This window comes from Pongo pygmaeus, chromosome 10 (genome assembly GCF_028885625.2).
Source record: "Pongo pygmaeus isolate AG05252 chromosome 10, NHGRI_mPonPyg2-v2.0_pri, whole genome shotgun sequence".
Taxonomy (NCBI): domain Eukaryota; kingdom Metazoa; phylum Chordata; class Mammalia; order Primates; family Hominidae; genus Pongo; species Pongo pygmaeus.
Genome location: NC_072383.2, coordinates 103,370,061 through 103,390,925, shown reverse-complemented (window position 1 = coordinate 103,390,925; position 20,865 = coordinate 103,370,061). Strand labels below are relative to the sequence as shown.

Sequence of the window (20,865 nt, the reverse complement as noted above, 5' to 3'; positions counted from 1 at the left end):
GGCAAAATGTTGATTGATTTTTCATTTTTCAAGATTAACTTTAAACAGATGGCTTAGCTGAAGCTGTAAGAGCAGTAGCAATTAGCCTCAGGTTACTGCATTCCTATGGAGACTAACAAGGATGCCACCTGGTTATTTACAGACCATTCTAGAATATCTCTGCCTTAATGTGGTGGTGTGAGTAGAATCTAAATTTATCTTGAATGTCTCTATGCTTGAGGGATTTTTAGCACAGTACCATCTTAGGTTAGAGTGATTTCTAGAATATCAGTTCCCTGAGAAAATTTAGATTGATTATTAAGGGGCATTTAGAAAAAAATCGCAACTTACAGTGCCCATTGCTTTGTTGTTTACATAGAAACAGCTAATACATAAAAATTGTCAATCATAACAGCTACGTATTTCAGAAGAATTTGGGGTGAGAATGATGAACACTATTAATGAAATGAATGAAATGATATAATAGCAGTTGGGAAATGCCGTCAACACTATAAAATGTGAAAACTGAATCACAAAAGATGCTAGTTATGTTTGCCAGTTAGGTGGCATCAGAGCAATTTGAACCACTTTAGCTGTGTTAATCTTTACTTTTCTGTAGTTTGCCTAAATCACAGAGTCAGTATTAATGTATATGGACATTTATTAGGCTTAAAATTCCAAAAAGTTTTAAATATGCATGTATTAGTTATCTATTGCTGTTGTAACAAATTAGCACAAACCTTGTGGCTTAAGACAATAGAAATGTTTTTTGGGTTTTTTTGTTTGTTTTATTTTTACAGTTCTGGAAGCCAGAACAATTACAATTAAGTATAAATTCAAAATGAGTTACATAGGAATAAAATCAAGGTGTCATCAGGGTTGGATCCTTCTGGTCTTGGGGAGAATCTGTTCCTTGCCGCTTCCATCTTCTGGTAGCTGCCTGCCGGTGTTCTCGGCTGGTAGCTGTATGACTCCAATCTCTGTTTCTGTGGTCACATTGCCTTCTCCTCTTCTGCAGCCAAATCTGCTCCTGCCTCCCTCCTATACCTGCAGTTATATTTAGGGGTCACACAAATAACCCAGGATAATATTCCCATCGCCAAATTCTTGACTTAATCATTTCTACAAAGCCCCTTTTGCCATATAAGGTAGCATTCACAGGTCCTGTGAATTATTAGTAGATTTATTCAGCCTACCCTAATACCCATTATGATATACCCAGATTTTAATACAAAATATTATTTTAACCAGGATCTTTTAAATGTGTTTTATTTAGAAGGAAAATGATTTTACATTTTAATATTAATGGGGAAGTTCATCGTTGGCTTTTAATTGACTATTTCCTCTTGTTGATTGTGTCATTAGTGGTTTTCTAAAAGTAATTCTTTAATTTTATGACATCTATAAAACACCAATACATCCAAAAAAGAGAAATGTTGTAGCATCTCTTTTTATATATTTGTAATTTTCCCTACCTATCAAAATTGGATTAGAAGTTAGCCAGGAATAAGTTAGGAGGGTCCTGTAGAATTATCCATATGGTCTAATTTGGTGGGAATGGGCATGTTGGATTTGGCAGGTAATTGAAGTAGAATACATTTACAGTAAATCATTTGGAAATTTGGGTTTTATCATGGTTTTCCCACCTTTTTAACATTTAAAAAACTTTTATTTGAAGATAATTATATATTTATAGAATAGTTGCAAAAATCAAAACAGTACAGAAAAAAACCCTGCATACTCTTTATCTAGATTCACCTAAGATTAACATTTTACCCCATTTGCTTTATCTTTTGTTCTCTCTCTTTGTCTATGTACGTGTGTATATCCTTTGTCTTTAATGACTGACATTTTTGAAGAATGTAGTCCTCCTTCCTGTTTTCCCCTCTGTGAGGATTTTTAAAAATTGGATGTAATTCACATGCCATGTAATTCACTTTTTTAAAGTGTACAATTCAGTGGTTTTTGGTATATTTATAAGGTTGTACAAGGATCACCGTGATCTAATTCCAGAACATTTTCATCACCTCAAACAGAAACGCTGGGCCTGACATGGTGGCTCATGCCTGTAATCCCAGCACTTTGGGAGGCTGAGATGGGAGGATCACTTGAGCCCAGGGATTTGAGGCTGCACTGAGCCAAGATTATGCCACTGCACGCCATCCTTGGTGACAAAGTGAGACCCTGTCTGTAAACAAAACAGAATACTTTAGCAGTTATTCCTCATCTCACCCCTCCTCTAACAATCACCAATCTACTTTCTCTTCGGATTTGCCTATTCTGGACTTGTATGTAAAAGTAATCATTTGATATGTGACCTTTTGAGTCTGGCATCTTTCACTTAGCATAATGTTTTCAAGGTTCTTCACGTTGTCACATGCATCAGTTTTGAATCCTATGAAGTGCAGAGTAACATCCAATTGTGTGGATTAATGAAATGGCCAAGTAATAGTCCATTTATGGATATACCAAGTTTTGTTTATCTGTTCACCATTTGATGAACGTTTAGGTTGCTTCTACTTTTTGGCCGTTATGCATAGTGCTGCTATGAACATTCAAGTTTTTATGTAAATATGTTTTCCATTCTGTTGGGTGTACATGAAGGAGTAGAATTGCTGGGTCAAGTTAAACTCTGTTTAACTTTTTAAGGAACTGCCTGCTCATTATTTTTAGTTTCTTGCCTAAGGTATTTTTTCTCCTCTTTCAAAATTCAGGGCAGTGATTCTGGGGTGGGTGTGGTAGGTGTGTTTTTCAGCTTCAGATGTCCTTCCAGAGATTTAATGTTGAGGATAACTTCTTTAAAGTCTAGCAGGGTGCTCCTCTCTTGACCTGGAATAAAATACTAAGATGATCTGACCTAGCAGAATAGTTCATTTGTGTTTAGTGGTTTTCAATGCATTTTGTTTTCTATTTAGTTCTATTAAAGAAATTATTGGCAACCTTAGTTGTTTTAGTAGATTGAAATGCTTCCTAACTGGGATGTTATTTATCCTTATCTATTGGCCTACAAGGAGAACTGGGAATCCATTCAACAGATAAAAGGTTTTTTTCATCTTTTAAAAAATCATGGAGAAAATGACACAATGTAGCATTAGTCATATTCCTTTAAATAGAAGAAAATATAAAAATTAATTTTATTAGTATAATTATTTTAAAGATGTGATGGCAAATCCATACAAAAGCTTAGGAGTAAAATTTGTTTAGCTTTATTTTAATATCTATAATAATTGCTTATTCCTACATGATATGGAAAAAATAAAAATTTGGGGTTTGTATGTAGTTCAAGCATCTTTAGTCATAGGTGAGAAGATCTTTAAATATCTTAAGAAGCAAAAGAAAGAAAATTCAGTCAAAGATAAGAGTTGGGGTAAGGGTTGTAGCATTCTGTAACATCAAAAAATTAAGTAACATTTGACGTAGATTAAGTAATCTAAGGCTGTAGGCTACAGGACTGTGAGAAGATGTGATGGCAAATCCATACAAAAGCTTAGGAGTAAACTTTGTTTAGCTTTATTTTAATATCTATAATAATTGTTTATTCCTACATGATATGGAAAAAATAAAAATTTGGGGTTTGTATGTAGTTCAAGCATCTTTAGTCGTAGGTGAGAAGATCTTTAAATATCTTAAGAAGCAAAAGAAATACAAAATTCAGTCAAAGATAAGAGTTGGGGCAAGGGTTGCAGCATTCTGTAAGATCAAAATATTAAGTAACATTTGACTTAGATTAAGTAATCTAAGGCTGTAGGCTATAGGACTGCGAGGTAAACTCTGCCTTTAAGTTAAAAAGTACCTACTCTGCATAATAAGTTAATTAGAGTTATGGAGAAGAAGCCAGGAATATCTCTGATAATAATGAAACTTTGATCAGCTAAAATGATATTATCCAAAAAATGCCTTGAGATGATAAGACTTTCAATAAGGGTTATGCAACTTTTAACCCTAGGGAGATTTACAATTAAATATGAATTGAGAATCAAACCTAGTTTTTCTGTTTCATTTTGGAGCTTGGATATCTATTATCAGTAGACAACCAATATTTTATGGAATGCCTGTACTATAAGATCCCTATGGACAAAAATAATATCCTATTTACCTTTAGAGTTAAGAGCACTAACTTTGGTGTCAGATACATATTTTCTTCCGGCTCTCCCTATTTCCTCACTGTATTCTTAAGTTTCTAAGCCTCAGTTTCTTCATAAAATAGAAATGACAGTATCTATTTTATATTGGTGGGGACAATGAAATAAGATGATGAATGTAAAGCATTTAGCATAGTACTTGGTATATAGTAGGAGCCCAATAAATATTAGCTTTTTTACTGTTACTGTTCTTGTTGTTATTGTTATTATGCTATTTCCATGTAGGTTATGTAACTATTTTAGTAAATGTTTGTTGAATTAATGTGTTACTTTTCAGTTACATTGTTTAATATTTTTACCTTATTTACAGTTATAAATTTGTTTGAAGTTTATAGAAAATGTATAGCATGTTAATATGTTTGATAGTGTCATACCTTCTAGTAAACTTTGATAATTTAGATCTGCTGCATAGAAGAGAGATTTAAATGTTGTCTCTCTCTCTTTTTTTTTTTTAATTTTAGAGACCTATTACTACATTCCTCCATTAGTTGGTGTATTTTTCTTGGCTCTAACTCCTATTTGGATTATAATAGCTGCCAAACATCCAGCCACAAGAACAGTTCTCCACTCAGGCTGGGAGCCTGTCATAACAGCTATGGTTATAAGTAGGTTAGTATTAAAATATGTGTGTGTGTGTGTGTGTCTGTCTGTCTTTGTGTGTCTTCTATAAGCACATATGTACATGCATATTAAAATAAATGAATTGCCTGTTTTTATTTCTTAGGTTAATTATTTTATATAGCCAATTCATTATTCTCCCAGGTATTATAACAAGGGATCTAAATGACAGGCATTATTAATGAAATCAGTAGACGTAAAGAACCTCATTTGGCTACCAATTTCAAACTTCTCTCCAAAGCCTTACCAGATTGAGTAAAATTTAGTGGTGTTTGTCTTTGTTTGTGTATGTGTATGTTAACCTGACAAGGACATTACTTACTCTGAGTATTAAGTTGCTCAGATGAGTATCATAAAGCCTTAGAAATGTATATTCCATTGGCTACTTCCATATCTAGGACTCTGATGACCTTAAAGATGTAATTAGGGACATATGTAAAAGATTTAGCTGCAAGCATCCTCATCACCCCAGAGTTTTTAATAACAAAAATAAATAGAACAACATAAAGGTCTTGCAATACAGTATTGATCAGATACATTATTATATAGTCACAAAATGGAGTATCAGCCATTAAAATAACATTGTAGCATTTCTATTGCTATGGAAAGAGTTTATTATACATCTGATGAAAAGAACAACCTAGAAAAGAGTATGAATTTCCTATTAAACATGGTAGATTAAGAAACATTTATTTTCCTTCCTGAAATTACTAAAAGGACAGTAAGAGAATAAAAATGCTATAAAACCACAAAGACAGAGGGGGAGCAAAGAGGGCAGCAGGTGAGAGATTTGACAACATTAGGAAGATAGGAATCAGATGAAGAGTTGTTAACTGAATGAGCAGAATGAAAAAAGCTGACACCTAACTGCCTATCAGAAGCAAGTCTCAGAAACCCAGAAAGAGGAATTAAAGGCATCAAGTACATCTGAAAGCTGCAATGAAGAAGATTGGTTGAAAGTTTAGGTAAGGAGCAATTAGATCCCCACAATCTTTCTCCAGCTTTAGCACCCATGTGACTGCCCCCTCACACCCTAGCAGAAGACAAGAATAACCTCTCGAGAGGCTAAATCGGAGAGGTTCTAGATTCAGAAACACCTGTACATGTGAGGATGTGGCTCAAGCACTGTATGAAAAATAGCAAGACTAAGTAAAAGTCTATGCACTGAACAATGAGAACCCTATCCCACTTCCTTTTCTTTGTATAATGCTGAAAGACAGCCTTTTACCCCCAGGCAAAAAATTAGATAATTCATTTCTGGGGAAACTTACCAGCACAAAAGATCAGATCTGCAGATACTAACCCTTGTGAGTCCTTTAATGAAAGAGCTACAAGCCCACCTGATTGTCTTCCATGAGTCCCACTTGCTGACAAACTCTGCCCATGTACACAGAGAGTTCCAAGTATGCCTTGCAGTGCCTCTTAAACAGGGCAGCCAGTAAAGGATTGCTAGACATTTCATAAAGGCCTCTAACATAAAAGACAGACGGAAAAAAAAATAGTACTCAAGGAAAGTACCATCAGTACTTTCAGCAAACTCTTATCAGTATCCTCAGATAAATAAGAGAAACTATTGCATAATAGCTATTGCATAATATTCATAATATGGGAATAGAATGCAAAAGAAGATTTGAAAAACACAAAGAGCTCTTGGGAATTAAAAAAATACATAAATGGCAGAAATAAATTATGTAGAAGAGTTGGAATATAAAGTAGAGGAACCCTCCTGAAAAGCAAACCATGAAGCAAAGAGATAGACAATAGGAGGTGAATGATAAGGAGAGAAAATTATCAAATAAATAATACAAGAAAATTCCCAGAACTGAAAAACACGAGCTTCCTGATGGAAAGCGCCCGCTAAGTACCCAGTGCAATAAATTAAAGTAGGTGGGACCCAAATCAAAGCATATTATCATGAATCCCAAATGTTTCCAGAGAAAAAATAAGTTACATATAAAGCACTGGGAACCAGAATGATGTCCAGTAGCAACACTAAAATGATTCCTTTGAAATTCTGAGAGAAAATTATTTTGAACATAAAATATAGTCACAATATTAACCACGTGTAAGAGAAGACTAAAGAAATTTTCAGACAGGCAGGATCTCATGGAATTTACTGCCCCTCTACCCTTTTGTATAAAAAGCTGAAAGGAGGTGTGGTCTATCAAAATTAGGAAACAAATTAAGAAAGATGATGATACAGGAAAGAAGAAATCTATTCCGTGACAGCAAGTGGTTCATTTTTCTGTAATGTAGATTGCTTTTTTCCTGGAGGATTCAGGCAACAGGAGCCCATGAAATACTGGGATTTTGTTATAGTACATAGACCAAGATCCAAGGGGGTATTGGAGGGAAGGAACAGGATGACAGCTGTACATCAGGCCTAGACAGGCAACCATCCAGCTTGGCAGGAGGACAGGGGGCTTAAGGAGGGAGGTCTCTAAGAAAAAAAAAAAAAGTAGAATTGATGAGTTTGACTGTATTGAAAGGTACTTCATAAACTTAGTTACACATGTGAGGTTGAATTAGTAATAGGTACCTAAAAAGTGAAGAAAAATATGAGGCAAAGCAAAAAGTATAAGTGAGGATATCTAATAATACACTCTGTGGCTCAGCTATGAATAATGAAATTTCTGTTGTTATAATAAAGTCAACCCTAAGTATTTCACCAGAAATTATAACCAGATTAGCAGGATGGGAGGAGGAAGGGATTTGGGAAGGGATCAAAGTGGGGAGGGAACTGTAAGAGAGGTCAAATCCTCATCTGCTATAGTAGGAAGTCATTTGCTAAATGTCTAAAATTTAATATGAAGAAATAGCAGTATAAGCATGTTATTTAGAAAAACTAAATGCCAGAAGAAACTACTAAAGAAGTTAAAAAGAATTTCTAGTAGAGAGAAGGACCTGGAGGTGGGGCTAGGGACCATTATTTTATTATGAACTTTATGGTACTTTTATATACCTCTTTTTTTTCTTTTTAGAGATTGTGTCTCGCCGTGTTTCCCCAGCTGAAGCACAGTGGCTTGATTGTAGTTCACTGCAGTCTCAAACTTCTAGGCTCAAACAACCCTCCTGCCTCAGTTTCTTGAACAGCCGGGACTACAGGCATGCACCCACCCAGATAATATTTTTACTCTTTTATAGAGACAGGGTCTCACTGTGTTGACCTGGCTGTTCTTAAACTGCTAGTCTCAAGCAATCCTCTCACTTCGGCCTCCCAGAGTGCTGGGATTACAGGCATGAGCCACCATGCCGGCTGTACTTTTACTTTTTTAATGACACACATCTATATGATAAAAATAAAATTTAATAAAAGCAAATAAAACTACTTTTATCATTTAATATTTATTTTAAAAAATGTATATAGTAAAAAAGCTGGGTTGCAGAGATGTCGGTCAATGGATTAAAAATTTTGGTTAGACTACAGGAACATATTCAAGAGATTTATTGTACAACATGGTGATGATAGTTTATAACAGTGTATTGTATTCATCAAAATTGCCAAGAGATTTTAGGTGTTCTCACCACAAAAGATAAGTATGTGAAGTAATGCCTAAGTTAATTAGCTCAATTTGGTCATTCCACAATATATACATATTTCAAAACATGTTGTATAGAATAAATATGTGCAATTTTTATTGTCAATTTAAATAGGTAACAAAATAAGTAAAAAAAAGTCTAGAAGCCTATATAACAGCATACTAACAGTGTAACTCAATGGTGTAACTAGGGTTGGTTTTTACTTTCTTCATTTTGTCTTTTCTAATTTTTTCTATAGTAACTTTTATCACTGGGCTTAACAGGAATCTTAAAAAATGTATTTTTAGCAATTGTTATGTTATATCCACAACATGATCTATATATTTTGTTAGGGAGGTTTATTTTTTGACTCAGAACTAGTTTGTTCTTGAAATATGTACTTTATTCTTTTAATTAGGGCTTAAAATGTTAAAATATTTCTAAAGAGGACTATTTTGGGACTCTACAGTGTACCTCTTTAATGAGAACGCCCACAGTTTAGGCCTATTAAGGCATAATTCCTTTATTTTACTAAAGAATTAAAATAATAAAGATTTGATAATTTTCTAATGTTAACTATCAGGTAAGAACATTTGGTCTGATATTTTGACAATCAATCCCATTCTGTGACAGCAGGTAGTTCATTTTGTTGTAATGTGGATGGCATTTTCCTGGAAGATCTGGGCACAGGATCCCATGGAATATTAGGACTGGCAATGTTTTATACTACATAGACCCAGAAACTGATGTTAACCAGTTGATAATGGCCTTGGAAACTTAGAAAAATCTCCAAGTTCCACTGACACATTAAGAGTGTGTAGCTTGCTACCATATAACGATATGTTAGTTTTCCAGATTTCTGTTCTCAAGATCAGCTCTTTCTGTGGCTATAACTCATTATTTTAATTTTCCAGTAATAAGATACATCCTAACAATATCTAGTTTTAACACAATAAAAATAACCTCTTTTATGCCTTGTTTATTTCAAATATGAAAACATACTCTTTTTTAAATTATTTTTTAAATTATAAGAGTGACCAATGGCATGGTTTTAAAAAATTAATAAGCACAGAAGGATATAAAATGACCGTCAGTCCCCTGTCACCCTCACCCCCAGAAATAGACATGGTTAATAATTTCTTGTATACTGTTCAAGACATTTTAATGCATTTAAAGCGTATGCTTTTTTTTTTTCACAAGTAGCATATCTTAGACATCAGAATTCTGAAATTTGGGGCTAGAGCTTATGCCATGTTTTATTTTCAACATTTTACTGTTGACATTGATTTTTACTTTGAATATTTTTCTTTTTGCTCTATTTTAAAATGTGTGAATATTTTATTTTAAAAAGGAGGGGTGTCTGTATGTACAGAATAACTTCAAGTATGTTCTCTTCCCTCTTCTCTAAATTATATAATTTTATCTCTTTCAGCATTGGGGGCCTTATTCTGGACACAACTGTATCTGACCCAAACTTGGTTGGGATTGTTGTTTACACACCAGTTATTAATGGTAAGAATTAGATATACCGTTTCATGATAATATCAAATCTTCGTATCCTCTTAGTCTTAGGTACTATTACAAGTCTTAGGGCTCAGATTCTTGAGGTCTGTCCTCCCATCCCAACCATTCTGCCTCCAACCCCAAGTTGTTGCTCACAGTGAAAATTACATTCCCAGGTCTCAACAGGCAGAATACATTTCTGAAAAGTAATCTTTCTTAATCTTATCATGAACTACTAGTTTGAGAGTCAGGTATACCTGACTTAAGATTAATGTGGCAAAATATGTTTCAGATTTTGTTTATTATTTACATTGGGATTATCGGCTATTGTATATTGTTTTGTTGTTCCTTTTGTCAATTTTTGTGGATAAATTAGAGACAGCTGGGTTTCAACCCTGCTTAAGTCCATTCAGTTCATTAAAATCTGGGGTGGGCACAGTGGCTCGTGACTGCAATCCCAGTGCTTTGGGAGGCCTAGGTAGGAGGGTCACTTGAGGTTAGGAGTTTGAGGCCAGGGCAACATAGTGAGACCCCCATTTCTATAAAAAGTTCAAAAATTAGCCAGATGTGGTGGCACACACCTGTAGTCCCAGGTATGTCCTCAGGAGGCTGAGGCAGGAGGATTGCTTGAGCCCAGGAGCTGGAGGCTACAATAAGCCACTGCATGCTAGCCTGGGAAACAGAGTGAGACCCTGTCTTAAAAAAAAATAAAAGAGAAAAATCTATTGGTCCTCAGCTGATCCGTTTAAAAATCTGTCGTGTATTTTTTTGTTATCTATGAAATGGGAATTATAATACTTAAATTCACAGACATTTATGTATGAATTACATTTAATAAGATCATTTTAATCCAGTCTACCGGCTTCTGCGGTGACTGTCATTAAAGTGGATTTTTTTTTTTTTTTTTTTTTTTACTTTAAGTTCTGGGATACATGTGCAGAACATGCAGGTTTGTTACATAGGTATACATTTGCCATGGTGGTTTGCTGCACCCATCAACCCATCATCTAGTTTTTAAGCCCCGCATGCATGAGTTATTTGTCCTAATGCTCTCCCACCCCTTGCCCCCCACCTGACAGGCCCTGGTGTGTGATGTTCTCCCTGTGTCCATGTGTTCTCATTGTTCAACGCTAAAGTAGATTTTAAGTACAGCCTAGACCAATATAATTTAAAAAGTAATTCTACTTGGGGAAAAACATGTCCCAGGATATACTACATATTTAATGTAATTTACTTTGCATATCTATGTAAAAAGAAAATATGTCATTTGGGCACGGTGGCTCATCCCTGTAATCTCAGCACTTTGCGAGGCCAAGGCAAGTGGATTGCTCAAGCTCATGAGTTTGAGACCAGCCTGGGCAATATGACCAAACCCTGCCTGCACAAAAAATATAAAAATTATATTTTTACAGGCATGGTGGTACACGCCTGTAGTCCCAGCTACTTGGGAGGCTGAAGCAAGAGGACCTTCTGAGCCTGGGAGGGAGGCAGAGGTTGCAGTGAGCCAAGATCGTGCTACTGCACTCCAGCCTGGGCAACAGAGCAAGACCTTGTCTCAAAAAAAGTGTATATATGTATATATGTAAAAAATATATATATGACATATAAAGGCAAGTTCTTCAAAATCTAATTTCATATCTAAAATTTCTACTGAATATTTTAATTTTTATATCCCTTTAGAATATCAATGAACAAATTTTCCCTGTAGGTCTCTCTCTTCATGCCACCATTCTCCCCATCACCCACACATAAAATTGTGGGACCATCTATTTCAACCTGGTCCTTCATCCTCTTTGACTGAAAAATGACCAAGCCATTGTCTACTTGCCCTTTAACACAGTTCACTTGCTCAATCATTTATTTATATAACAAGCATGTCTTACTCTTGTAGCCTAATGTCTCCATATAGCCATCATTCAAGTAATAAAGTAGGCTTCCTGACTCACTCTCTATTTGATGCAAATTAAGTGTCACTAATAGCCTAGTCATTCTTAAACATTGTTTTTATTACATGGGTCCTAAGATGATGAATTTAACAGTGGTTTTTTTTCCCTGCCTATCAAATCAAATTTGAATTCTTCTGCCTAGCTTTCAAGGCCCTCTGTACATGGTTGGACTCATTGTTTCCCAAAGACACACGCAATTTTTTCATTGTCATTCTAACTAGGTTTTTATATTGTCCCTACAAAGATTCATCTAATTTTCACTGCCTGGAATAACTACTGCTTTCCTCCCACCTCTTCAGATCCTCTTCTGTGAATATTAATGGATGAGTTCATTAGCATAAACATTACTCATAATGACTGTTAGAGCTATATTAAACAACATTTCAGTAAGAAATTTAACTTAAATTACAATAACCCTTTTATTATAAGGCTTTAATGCATATTTCAGTTGTTTTACCTTACATAAGAAACAATTCTAGAGCTTCACTGAAATGCTCTCCTTGGATGTCTGTGCTGTGGCATTGCATGATATTCATAGTAATATATTTTTAGTATCTCAGTAAGTAAACCTCTTAGTTGGCTATCAGCACTTTGGGAGGCCAAGGCAGGTGGATCGCTTGAGCTCATAAGTTTGAGACCAGGCTGGGCAACATGACCAAACCCTGTCTGCACAAAAAATATAAAAATTAGCCGGGCATGGTGGTACACTATGAGCTTATAAATTCCACTCTTTAAAAAACACTAATAGAGATGGTTTACTCTATGTTCCTCAAATAAGATGGAACTTTTGGGAATTGAATTTCATTTAAAATGTGTTGGGGAATGTACTATTTAAAGGACCCTTGTTTATCTTCATCATTGTCATCATTATCTGCTATTTAGTGAGTACCTACCACTATGTACCAGGTAACTTACAGGTTTTTTTTATACATGTTGTGTCGTATAATCCTCACAATAAGATCAGTAGATTGTCTAAGGTCTCTTATCTTGTAAGTGGTGAGTCACGATTGAAAACCAGATCGGGTCTATTCTAAAGCCTGTGATTTTTTTTTTTCTCAAAATATGCAGCTACTAATTTATGTTTTATTAGCTACAAGAATGCATACATTGTTTAAGGCATATCTGTGTTCATATTGTGACTAGGATATCTTTTAATGTTTATTAATATCTTTCAGAACTAGTGGCATTTTCCAAAATATATTTCATGGTAACACTAGTTCTGTGAGATGTTAATAAGTATAACTTGAAAAGTGAGTTCTGTGGTCAATCAAATTTGGTAAACATTAAGTTAAACAAACTTGTTTACTATGGGATTTCTTTATTGTTGTTGGTGTTAATTCTTCTTTAGTTTTTTATTTTCTTTTTATTATGCTTTAAGTTCCAGGGTACATGTGCACAACGTGCAGGTTTGTTACATATGTATACATGCGCCATGTTGGTGTACTGCACCCATTAACTCATCATTTACATTAGGTATATTTTCTAATGCTATCCCTCCCCTCTCCCCCCACCCTACAACAGGCCTCGGTGTGTGATGTTCCCCTTCCTGCGTCTAAGTGTTCTCATTGTTCAATTCCTATGAGTGAGAACATGCGGTGTTTGGTTTTCTGTCCTTGCGATAGTTTGCTGAGAATGATGGTTTCCAGCTTCATCCATGTCCCTACAAAGGACATGAACTCATCCTTTTTTATGGCTGCATAGTATTCCATGGTGTATATGTGCCACATTTTCTTAATCCAGTCTATCATTGATGGACAAATTTGGGTTGGTTCCAAGTCTTTGCTATTGCGAATAGTGCCTCAGTAAACATACATGTGCATGTGTCTTTATAGCAGCATGATTTATAATCCTTTGGGTGTATACCCAGTAATGGGATGGCTGGGTCAAATGGTATTTCTAGTTCTAGATCCTTGAGGAATTGTCACACTGTCTTCCACAATGGTTGAACTAGTTTACAGTCCCACCAGCAGTGTAAACGTGTTCCTATTTCTCCACATCCTACTACGGGATTTCTTAAAGCCTTTATCATGCTAACATAAACGTGAGTCTCTCTTTCTGGTACTTCTGTTAGCTAGGTGTTGGGATTTCTAGATCTAACCTTCCTCAGACCCCCTAGACCACACTTTGAGAACCATTGATTTAGGGCTTATATCTTTTTTATCACAGTCTACTTTCAAACAATAATAAACCACTTTACATATAGGATAAGAAGCTTATGTCACTATACTTGAAATACCACTCGTCTTCCTTATGTACTCTTTTTTGAAATACGTTTTACTTATGTACTCTTTTTTGAAATACGTTTTACTTTTTTGAAATAGTAAATCCTGTAATACATTGTTATTATTTTTTGCTTCAGTTATTTTTAAAAAGAGACTAAAAATGAAAAAATATATCTTTTATATTTTATCATATAAAGTTATATTTCCAGCACTCTTTCCTTTGTGTAGATCCAGGTTTTTATCTGGTATTATTTTTCTTCTGCCTGGAGAAATTCCTTTAATGTTTGTTGTAGGGCAGGCTTACAGAGAAAATAGTCTTTAGGCATGTCTCTCCCAGCGTGCTCTTTCCTTTCCCTTCACCTCTGTTCGTATCTCTAACAATGTCTATTTTTAACTTCTTTCACCCCTATCTCAGAAGAGCTGATTCTTTTGCCCAGGACCGACTAGTTGACCTGTGCCCTGGATACTATTCCATTACAATTCCAACGGGAGCCTTACTCCATCAATTATTTTAACTTTTCCGTTATCTCCCATGTCTTCCTCTCTTACATCTTTTCCCGTTAGCTTACAAATGGGCACAAGTCTTTTATCCCAAGTCACCTTTCCCATAGTGCTCTGCCTTCTCAAGCTTCTGTTCTGTCTCTTCTACTCTCTACAATCAAACTTTCCCAAGTGTAGTCTGTATTTTTTCAACTCATTATAGTATTTTTCTTCCTTCTCACTCTACAAAACTGCTTTTACTAAGCTCTCCAGTGACCTCCTAATTACTTTATCCAATAACTTATTTTCAGTCTTCATTCTATTCAGTTGTTTAATACTGTTTACTATACCCTTTTTGCAATTCTACCATTCTCATCCCTTCTCTGAAAATTCTTTTTCATTTTCCTTCACTGGTTCCTTCTTTCTACCTGCCTCTTTGTATTCTTCAAGACCCTGCTCTTGAGTTCTATTCTTAGTTTTCACCTTCTTTATGGGCAATATTGTCTCATCCAGAGATTTTCGAAGTGTGGTCCCCAGACCAGCAATATCACTTGGGATCTTATTAGAAATGCAGGTTCTTAAGCCTGAATCAGCAGCTCGGAGGTAGAACTCATCAATTGATTTTGATATATGCAAAAGTTTGAGAACAACTTGTCCTTGTCATATGGCTTCATTTCATGGCTTTATCCCTAGTCTTGACACATCTGTTCCTTTCTAGATCCATACTTTAAATTGGATATTTCCACATGGAACATCTGAAGCTTCTAACTGAACTCATCCTCTTCCCTGCAAACCTGCCCTTCGGTGTTTCCTGTGTCGGTTAGCGGTGTTAGCTACCCAGTGTCCCAAACAAGACATCCCCAATCGCATACTTCCTCTCCCTTATCGTCTCTATTTTTATCTGCTCTTGAAATAGCTTCGGAATTTGAGATGCATTGGTTAGAAGGAGGATGAAAGCTATGTTATTGTAGCCAAGAAGGATTCAAGACGGACTATTTATTCAGTGATCAGGAAGTCATTTGAGAATTCAGTTTTGTTGAGCAGCAGACTAGATAAATGAAAGTACAGTCTTACAATAGAATGTTATTAACAATAAAAATGGATTAATTACATGTCCCAGACGAGCAAGGATAAATCTCAGAAACTTATGTGATAAATTATTCCATTTATATAATGTTCAAGGGTATGCAAAACCAAATTATATAGTATTTAGTTAGGAATATACATGTATGTAGTAATAACACAGAGAAAAGCACGAGAATAAAAAACACAAACATAGTCACTCTGATAGCAAAGGAAGGATATGGGATTAAGGAAGAGCACAGAGGGCACTACAAATCTAAAGATAATGAATTCCTTTACTTAAACTGAGTGGTGGGTACATGGGTGTTTTTTTGTAGTATAAGTCTTTGTAACTTACATGTATTTTATAAATATTATTTTTGCATTTATTAAATAGTATAAAACAATAAACATCTTAGAAGTAGCACTTTTAGACTTCATATTAATTAATTGACAATGAAAAGAAAAGAATTAGAATGACACTTAGAAGTCCAGATGAGGAGCTTTTTCCAAGAGAAGAGACGTGGGTACGTTTGTTGGCAAGGAGGCAAAGGAATAGTAGAGAAAGAAAGATCAAGGATGCATGAGAGATGGTGAATAATGAGGGAGCAAGGCCCATCAAACGATGGGCCACACGGTAGCCTTGGAAAGAAAGGATAACCCCTTATCTCAATGTGGTAAGAAAAGGAGTCTTGAAGAAAGACAGGTGGAAATACACAGATATGGGCTAGGGGATAGAGACTAAGATGAAGGGCCTTACAACTGACAGCCTCAGTTGTCCCAGGAAAGTAGAGACATTCATTTCTCTAGGGCAGTGTTTTCTAATCTTTCTCACATCATGGCACACATAAAAATTAATAATATTTGGATGGCACCCTAGGGTGAAGAAGACAGCCATTTGTAACCAGAGGTACCTGATTTGGCACTGCAGCCATGCCAAGAGCTTGGAGGATAGTATCTTGACACAGCTGTAACCCATCTGAGGCACACTGGTTGGGAATTTCTGATCTAAGGCGGTGTGTGTGTGTGTGTGTTTTCTTTTTTGAGACAGAGTCTGGCTCTTTCGCCCAGGCTGGACTGCAGTGGCGCATCTCGGCTCACTGCAAGCTCCGCCTCCCAGGTTCACGCCATTCTCCTGCCTCGGCCTCCCGAGTAGCTGGGACTACAGTCACCCGCCACCACGCCCGGCTAATTTTTTGTATTTTTAGTAGAGACGGGGTTTCACCATGTTAGCCAGGATGGTCTTGATCTCCTGACCTCGTGATCCACCCGCCTCGGCCTCCCGAAGTGCTGGGATTACAGGCGTGAGCCACTGCGCCCAGCCGGCGGTGTTTTTCAATCTTTTATTTTCATCATCACCTTTTGAAGGAGCCGTTTGAATCAATTTTTTTTCTAAATATACCTACCCATGAAATTTTCATTTTGCACATCTACTGTTTATCCATTTATGTACTGTATGTGTAAATGGGCTTTATAAATAAAATGAGTGATATTTTTTCTCCCCTCAAGAACCAGTTTTCACCTGTGTTAAGAATGTATCATCTAGGCTGAGCACTCTGGCTCACTTCTATAACCCCAGCACTTTGGGAGGCCAAGGAGGTGGGATTGTGTGAGCTCAGGAGTTTGAGACCAGCCAAGGCAACATAGTGAGACCTCATTTCTACTATAAAAAAAAAAAATCAGCCAGGCATGGTGGCATGCACCCGTAGTCCTATCTACTTGGGAGGCTGAGGTGGGAGGATCACTTGAGTCCAGGAGATCAAGGATGCGGTGAGCCGTGATTGTACCACTGCATTCCAACCTAGGCAACAGAGCAGGACCCTGTCTCTAAATACATACATACATACATACATACATACATACATACATACATACATAATTTATACATAATTTATTTAAAAAATAATGCATGATCTATGGTAAAGGAAGTAGAAAATTTAGAGAGTTCATCAGCCATTTACCACCTTGTCTACAAGTGGGAGGGAAATGGTAAAGGTAATGGATTAGGGACTAGGGAGGTAAATACGCCTACCCTTGTTTAAATAAAAAGCTCTTCACTAAAAGGGTGTTCCAATGTATTTCTTCTTAAAAATATGAAAAAAATGGAAGGTATTTCTCCTCCATCTTTTTGCATTTCTTGAAACTAAAAGAGTAATTTCTGCATGTGAGTTCTGATAAGTCTTGAGAGGAGGACAGGTGAAAATGCAGAGGTACATAGAGATGGAGAAAACAGGTAGGGATATAGGAAGGGGCCAGACTTATTATGCTGTTGATTATAAAGATTTATTTCTTAAGAAAATGAACTTTTGCTTTGGGTTCCCTTTGGAATGTGCAAAGGAATTCTTGACAAAATTTGAAATATATTCCATGACGTTGGTGCTAAACATTTACTGGAAACATATATTTCTAAATTTAACAAAACATAAATTTGGATTTTTAAAACAGTCCCTAGATGAACCTGCTGATAATTTCTTCCTACTCTCAATCTTTATTTCATCAACTGAGCTTATTCAAGCATTAGGCACTTAAAATTCTGTCCTGTGGATACTGAGGAATCTCGCATATTATTTAGTATATTGACAAGTTGTTTTTACTAATGTTTTTAATTTGTGTGAGACTATCTTTAGATGCTCTCCACTGGCTTTAATAGTGCAATTAGTCCCTGAAGAATTTAAATAATTTAAAAGAAATGTTGGCAGACTAGCTTTTAGTGGAAACATAGTGTATGTCATTATAGCAAGAAAGCATCTTTTGACATTAAAGAAAACTATTCTAAGGTAATAATTTTGTTATAGTTTAAAAATATAACCAATGATCATGATGAAACCATGAGAGGTTAAAACTTTAATTAGCCCCTTCAATAATTATGTTGTTTACTTAAAAATTTTATTCACCTTATCTGGAAAAATGATATCAGTGTCTTTCTGAAGTCTCTCATTCATTTTCTTTTTAGTTTGGTGCAATTATAACATCAGTTATGTCTGTGTTTCCCGGACTACAGTGTGATAAGGTGATAAACTGTTTATTTATAAGACTTTGTTTATATTTATTATCATTATCTTAGTCTGTTACATGGTAACAAAGAAATGATAAAAGTAGTTTTGTAAAGTTTTACCAACAAATTTGTGGGTTTTAGAAGAGAGCTACAATTAATCATTAGTAGCTTTTTGTTTCAAACTCAAGAGAAGTTGCAGTTGTAGAATAGATATACTTTGGCTTAATAGCAGATGCTTTCTGTGTTTGCATTGAAGCATTCCATATCCAATAAAATACCACATAGAACATTACCCCCAAGAGAATCCCCAGAGTAACTGAAGAGGAATGCAATTTATGCATTCCTATGGAAAATATCCATCATTGAAAAACGTATCTGAATGTAATCTTCTGCTTTGCATTAAGTATAATTTTTGATATTAGATTCTTTTCCTTTTGAGTGACTATAAATAGAAAGATTACAAAGCTGTTTTTGCTAGTTTACCCCTTATTGGTTTACCCAGTAACTTTTTGTGAAAATGCTTGCATTATGTAGTTAAATACTCTTGCCACTTTGAATTTCTGAGACATTTTCATTTACCTTCACTTAGAGGTATAAGCTACTGGCCTTGTTTATATGCTATTATCAGATGAGTACCGATACATGCTAATTATTCAATGTTCTGGCTAATTGTTTATTTTTTAATTTTTTAATGTCAGTGAGTTTAGCAGTGGATAGTCGTATACCAACTTTAGCAACACTAATGTGAATAAGTGTTGATAACCCACTACCATTGGACCAGCCTCTATTCTTTTCTTTAGAAAGTGAGTTCAGATCTAGAAAATCCAGACTTTAAAAAGATAGTCACCTCTGACTTCTAGTGGAAAATTCATTGAGTAAACAGAAGGCAGTTTAATTGATTGTTTAAAATATGGGTGCTAGCCAAGCTTGGTGGCTTATGTCTGAATCCCAGTGTTTTGGGAGGCCTAGGCAGGAGGATTGCTTGAGCCCCGGAGTTCAAGACCAGCCTGGGCAACACAGTGAGACCTCATCTCTAAAAAAAAATTTTTTTTTTAATTAGCTAGGCATGGTGATGCATACCTGTAGTCCCAGCTATGCAGGGGGCTAAGGCAGGAGGATCACTTGAGCTCAGGAGTTCGACGTTGCAGTGAGCCATAATGACTCAACTGCACTCCAGCCTGTGAGACAGAACAAGACCCTGTCTCTAAAAATAAAAATAAATGAATAAATAAATAAATAGAATGGGCACCAAATGATTTATTCTCTTTCATATATATATTTTAAAACAAAATAGTCTGTGAATTGAAAAGCAATACAGTTTCTGGACATCCTCTGACCAATGAATTCTCCAGAAAATGTCAGGATCTATAATTAAGAAAATGCCAAGTCAGAATCACATTATTTACATAAATTTATTATTGATAATAACAATAATATTTAACATTTTTTAAGCCTTTACCATGTCCAGAAACTGTGCTAAGCATCTTTCATGTACGCATTATTTTATTTAATTCTCTCAGCATCCTTATGAGATAGATATTATCCTTATTTTCAGATTAGAAAATGGAAGCTCCAAGAAGTTAAATATCAGTGATGTCATAGCAAGTGACTGAGGCGGTTTTCAGAAAAACTCACATAGTTTGAGCCACAGTCAGAATGTTACAGAGAACACAGCTCTGCATTTATGTGCCTTAATTATTCTATCTAGTCCAAGTGTCTTTTAAACACATTTTTAAAGAAATTTATTTTCCTTTAGAAATTTTTTCAGAACTCCCTGGGATACATATTTTAAACGTTTTTATGATGATCTGCATTTTAAATTATCTTAAGCATTTGCTTTAATGAATTTTGTATTTACTAAATGAGATGTGATGAGGAAATCATGAAGCTACATTTAGTTTAAGATCAAGACATTATAATTTCAGCCTTAAAACAATAATGTTTAAATTGCTTCGTTTTTGGTGCATTGGCACAAAAAGTGATCAACCTCTCAGCTTAGAAGGGGGGAAGCTCATGCTTTTCCTGTTTCTGTACTTACATTTTTTCTGCAATTAAAAAATGCTAAATTCTTATTCCACCATAACAAATTAACGTTATTAGAATGCAGTGAATGCCAAAACTTCACTAGGTATCCAGCAATATATAGGTGATATATAAGTAATATTGACCTAAATATCTTTGAACAAAATTACTCAATCTTTATTTCTGAGTATAATATTTATATATGCCCAAGATTAAACTGTGTAGATTTGGAGGCTGCTAGGGCTGGGTTTTTTCTTAATAAGAAACTGGATCCTAAACATCACATCCTAAATTATTAAGCAAAGAACTAATAATCTAGCACAAGCCAGATAATCCTATTATAAAAACAAGGTAGTTTCATCACACTTTTTTTGGAG

At 35.4% G+C, this 20,865-nt stretch overlaps 1 protein-coding gene and 1 long non-coding RNA gene across 11 annotated transcripts in view; one reads left to right on the top strand and one right to left on the bottom strand.

Moving 5' to 3' along the window:
* The window catches only part of SLC41A2 (solute carrier family 41 member 2), a 156,589-nt gene that overhangs the window by 87,992 nt on the left and 47,732 nt on the right, over nt 1–20,865 (top strand). For all 10 annotated transcript variants that reach the window (XR_010122687.1, XR_010122686.1, XM_054444307.2 and 7 more), the window contains 2 exons: nt 4,583–4,730; nt 9,691–9,770. Coding sequence is in view for 8 of the 10 variants with exons in the window: in XM_054444307.2 (XP_054300282.1) it covers nt 4,583–4,730; nt 9,691–9,770 (228 nt within the window). In the remaining 2 variants the exon portion in view is untranslated. The remainder of the gene's footprint in view (nt 1–4,582; nt 4,731–9,690; nt 9,771–20,865) is intronic.
* Nucleotides 623–7,175, bottom strand: LOC129010288 (uncharacterized). Its single transcript, XR_008492965.1, has 4 exons — nt 6,011–7,175; nt 5,062–5,149; nt 2,007–2,167; nt 623–1,026 (listed from the first exon to the last, which is right to left on the bottom strand). It is a non-coding gene; the product is annotated as an uncharacterized LOC129010288 (long non-coding RNA).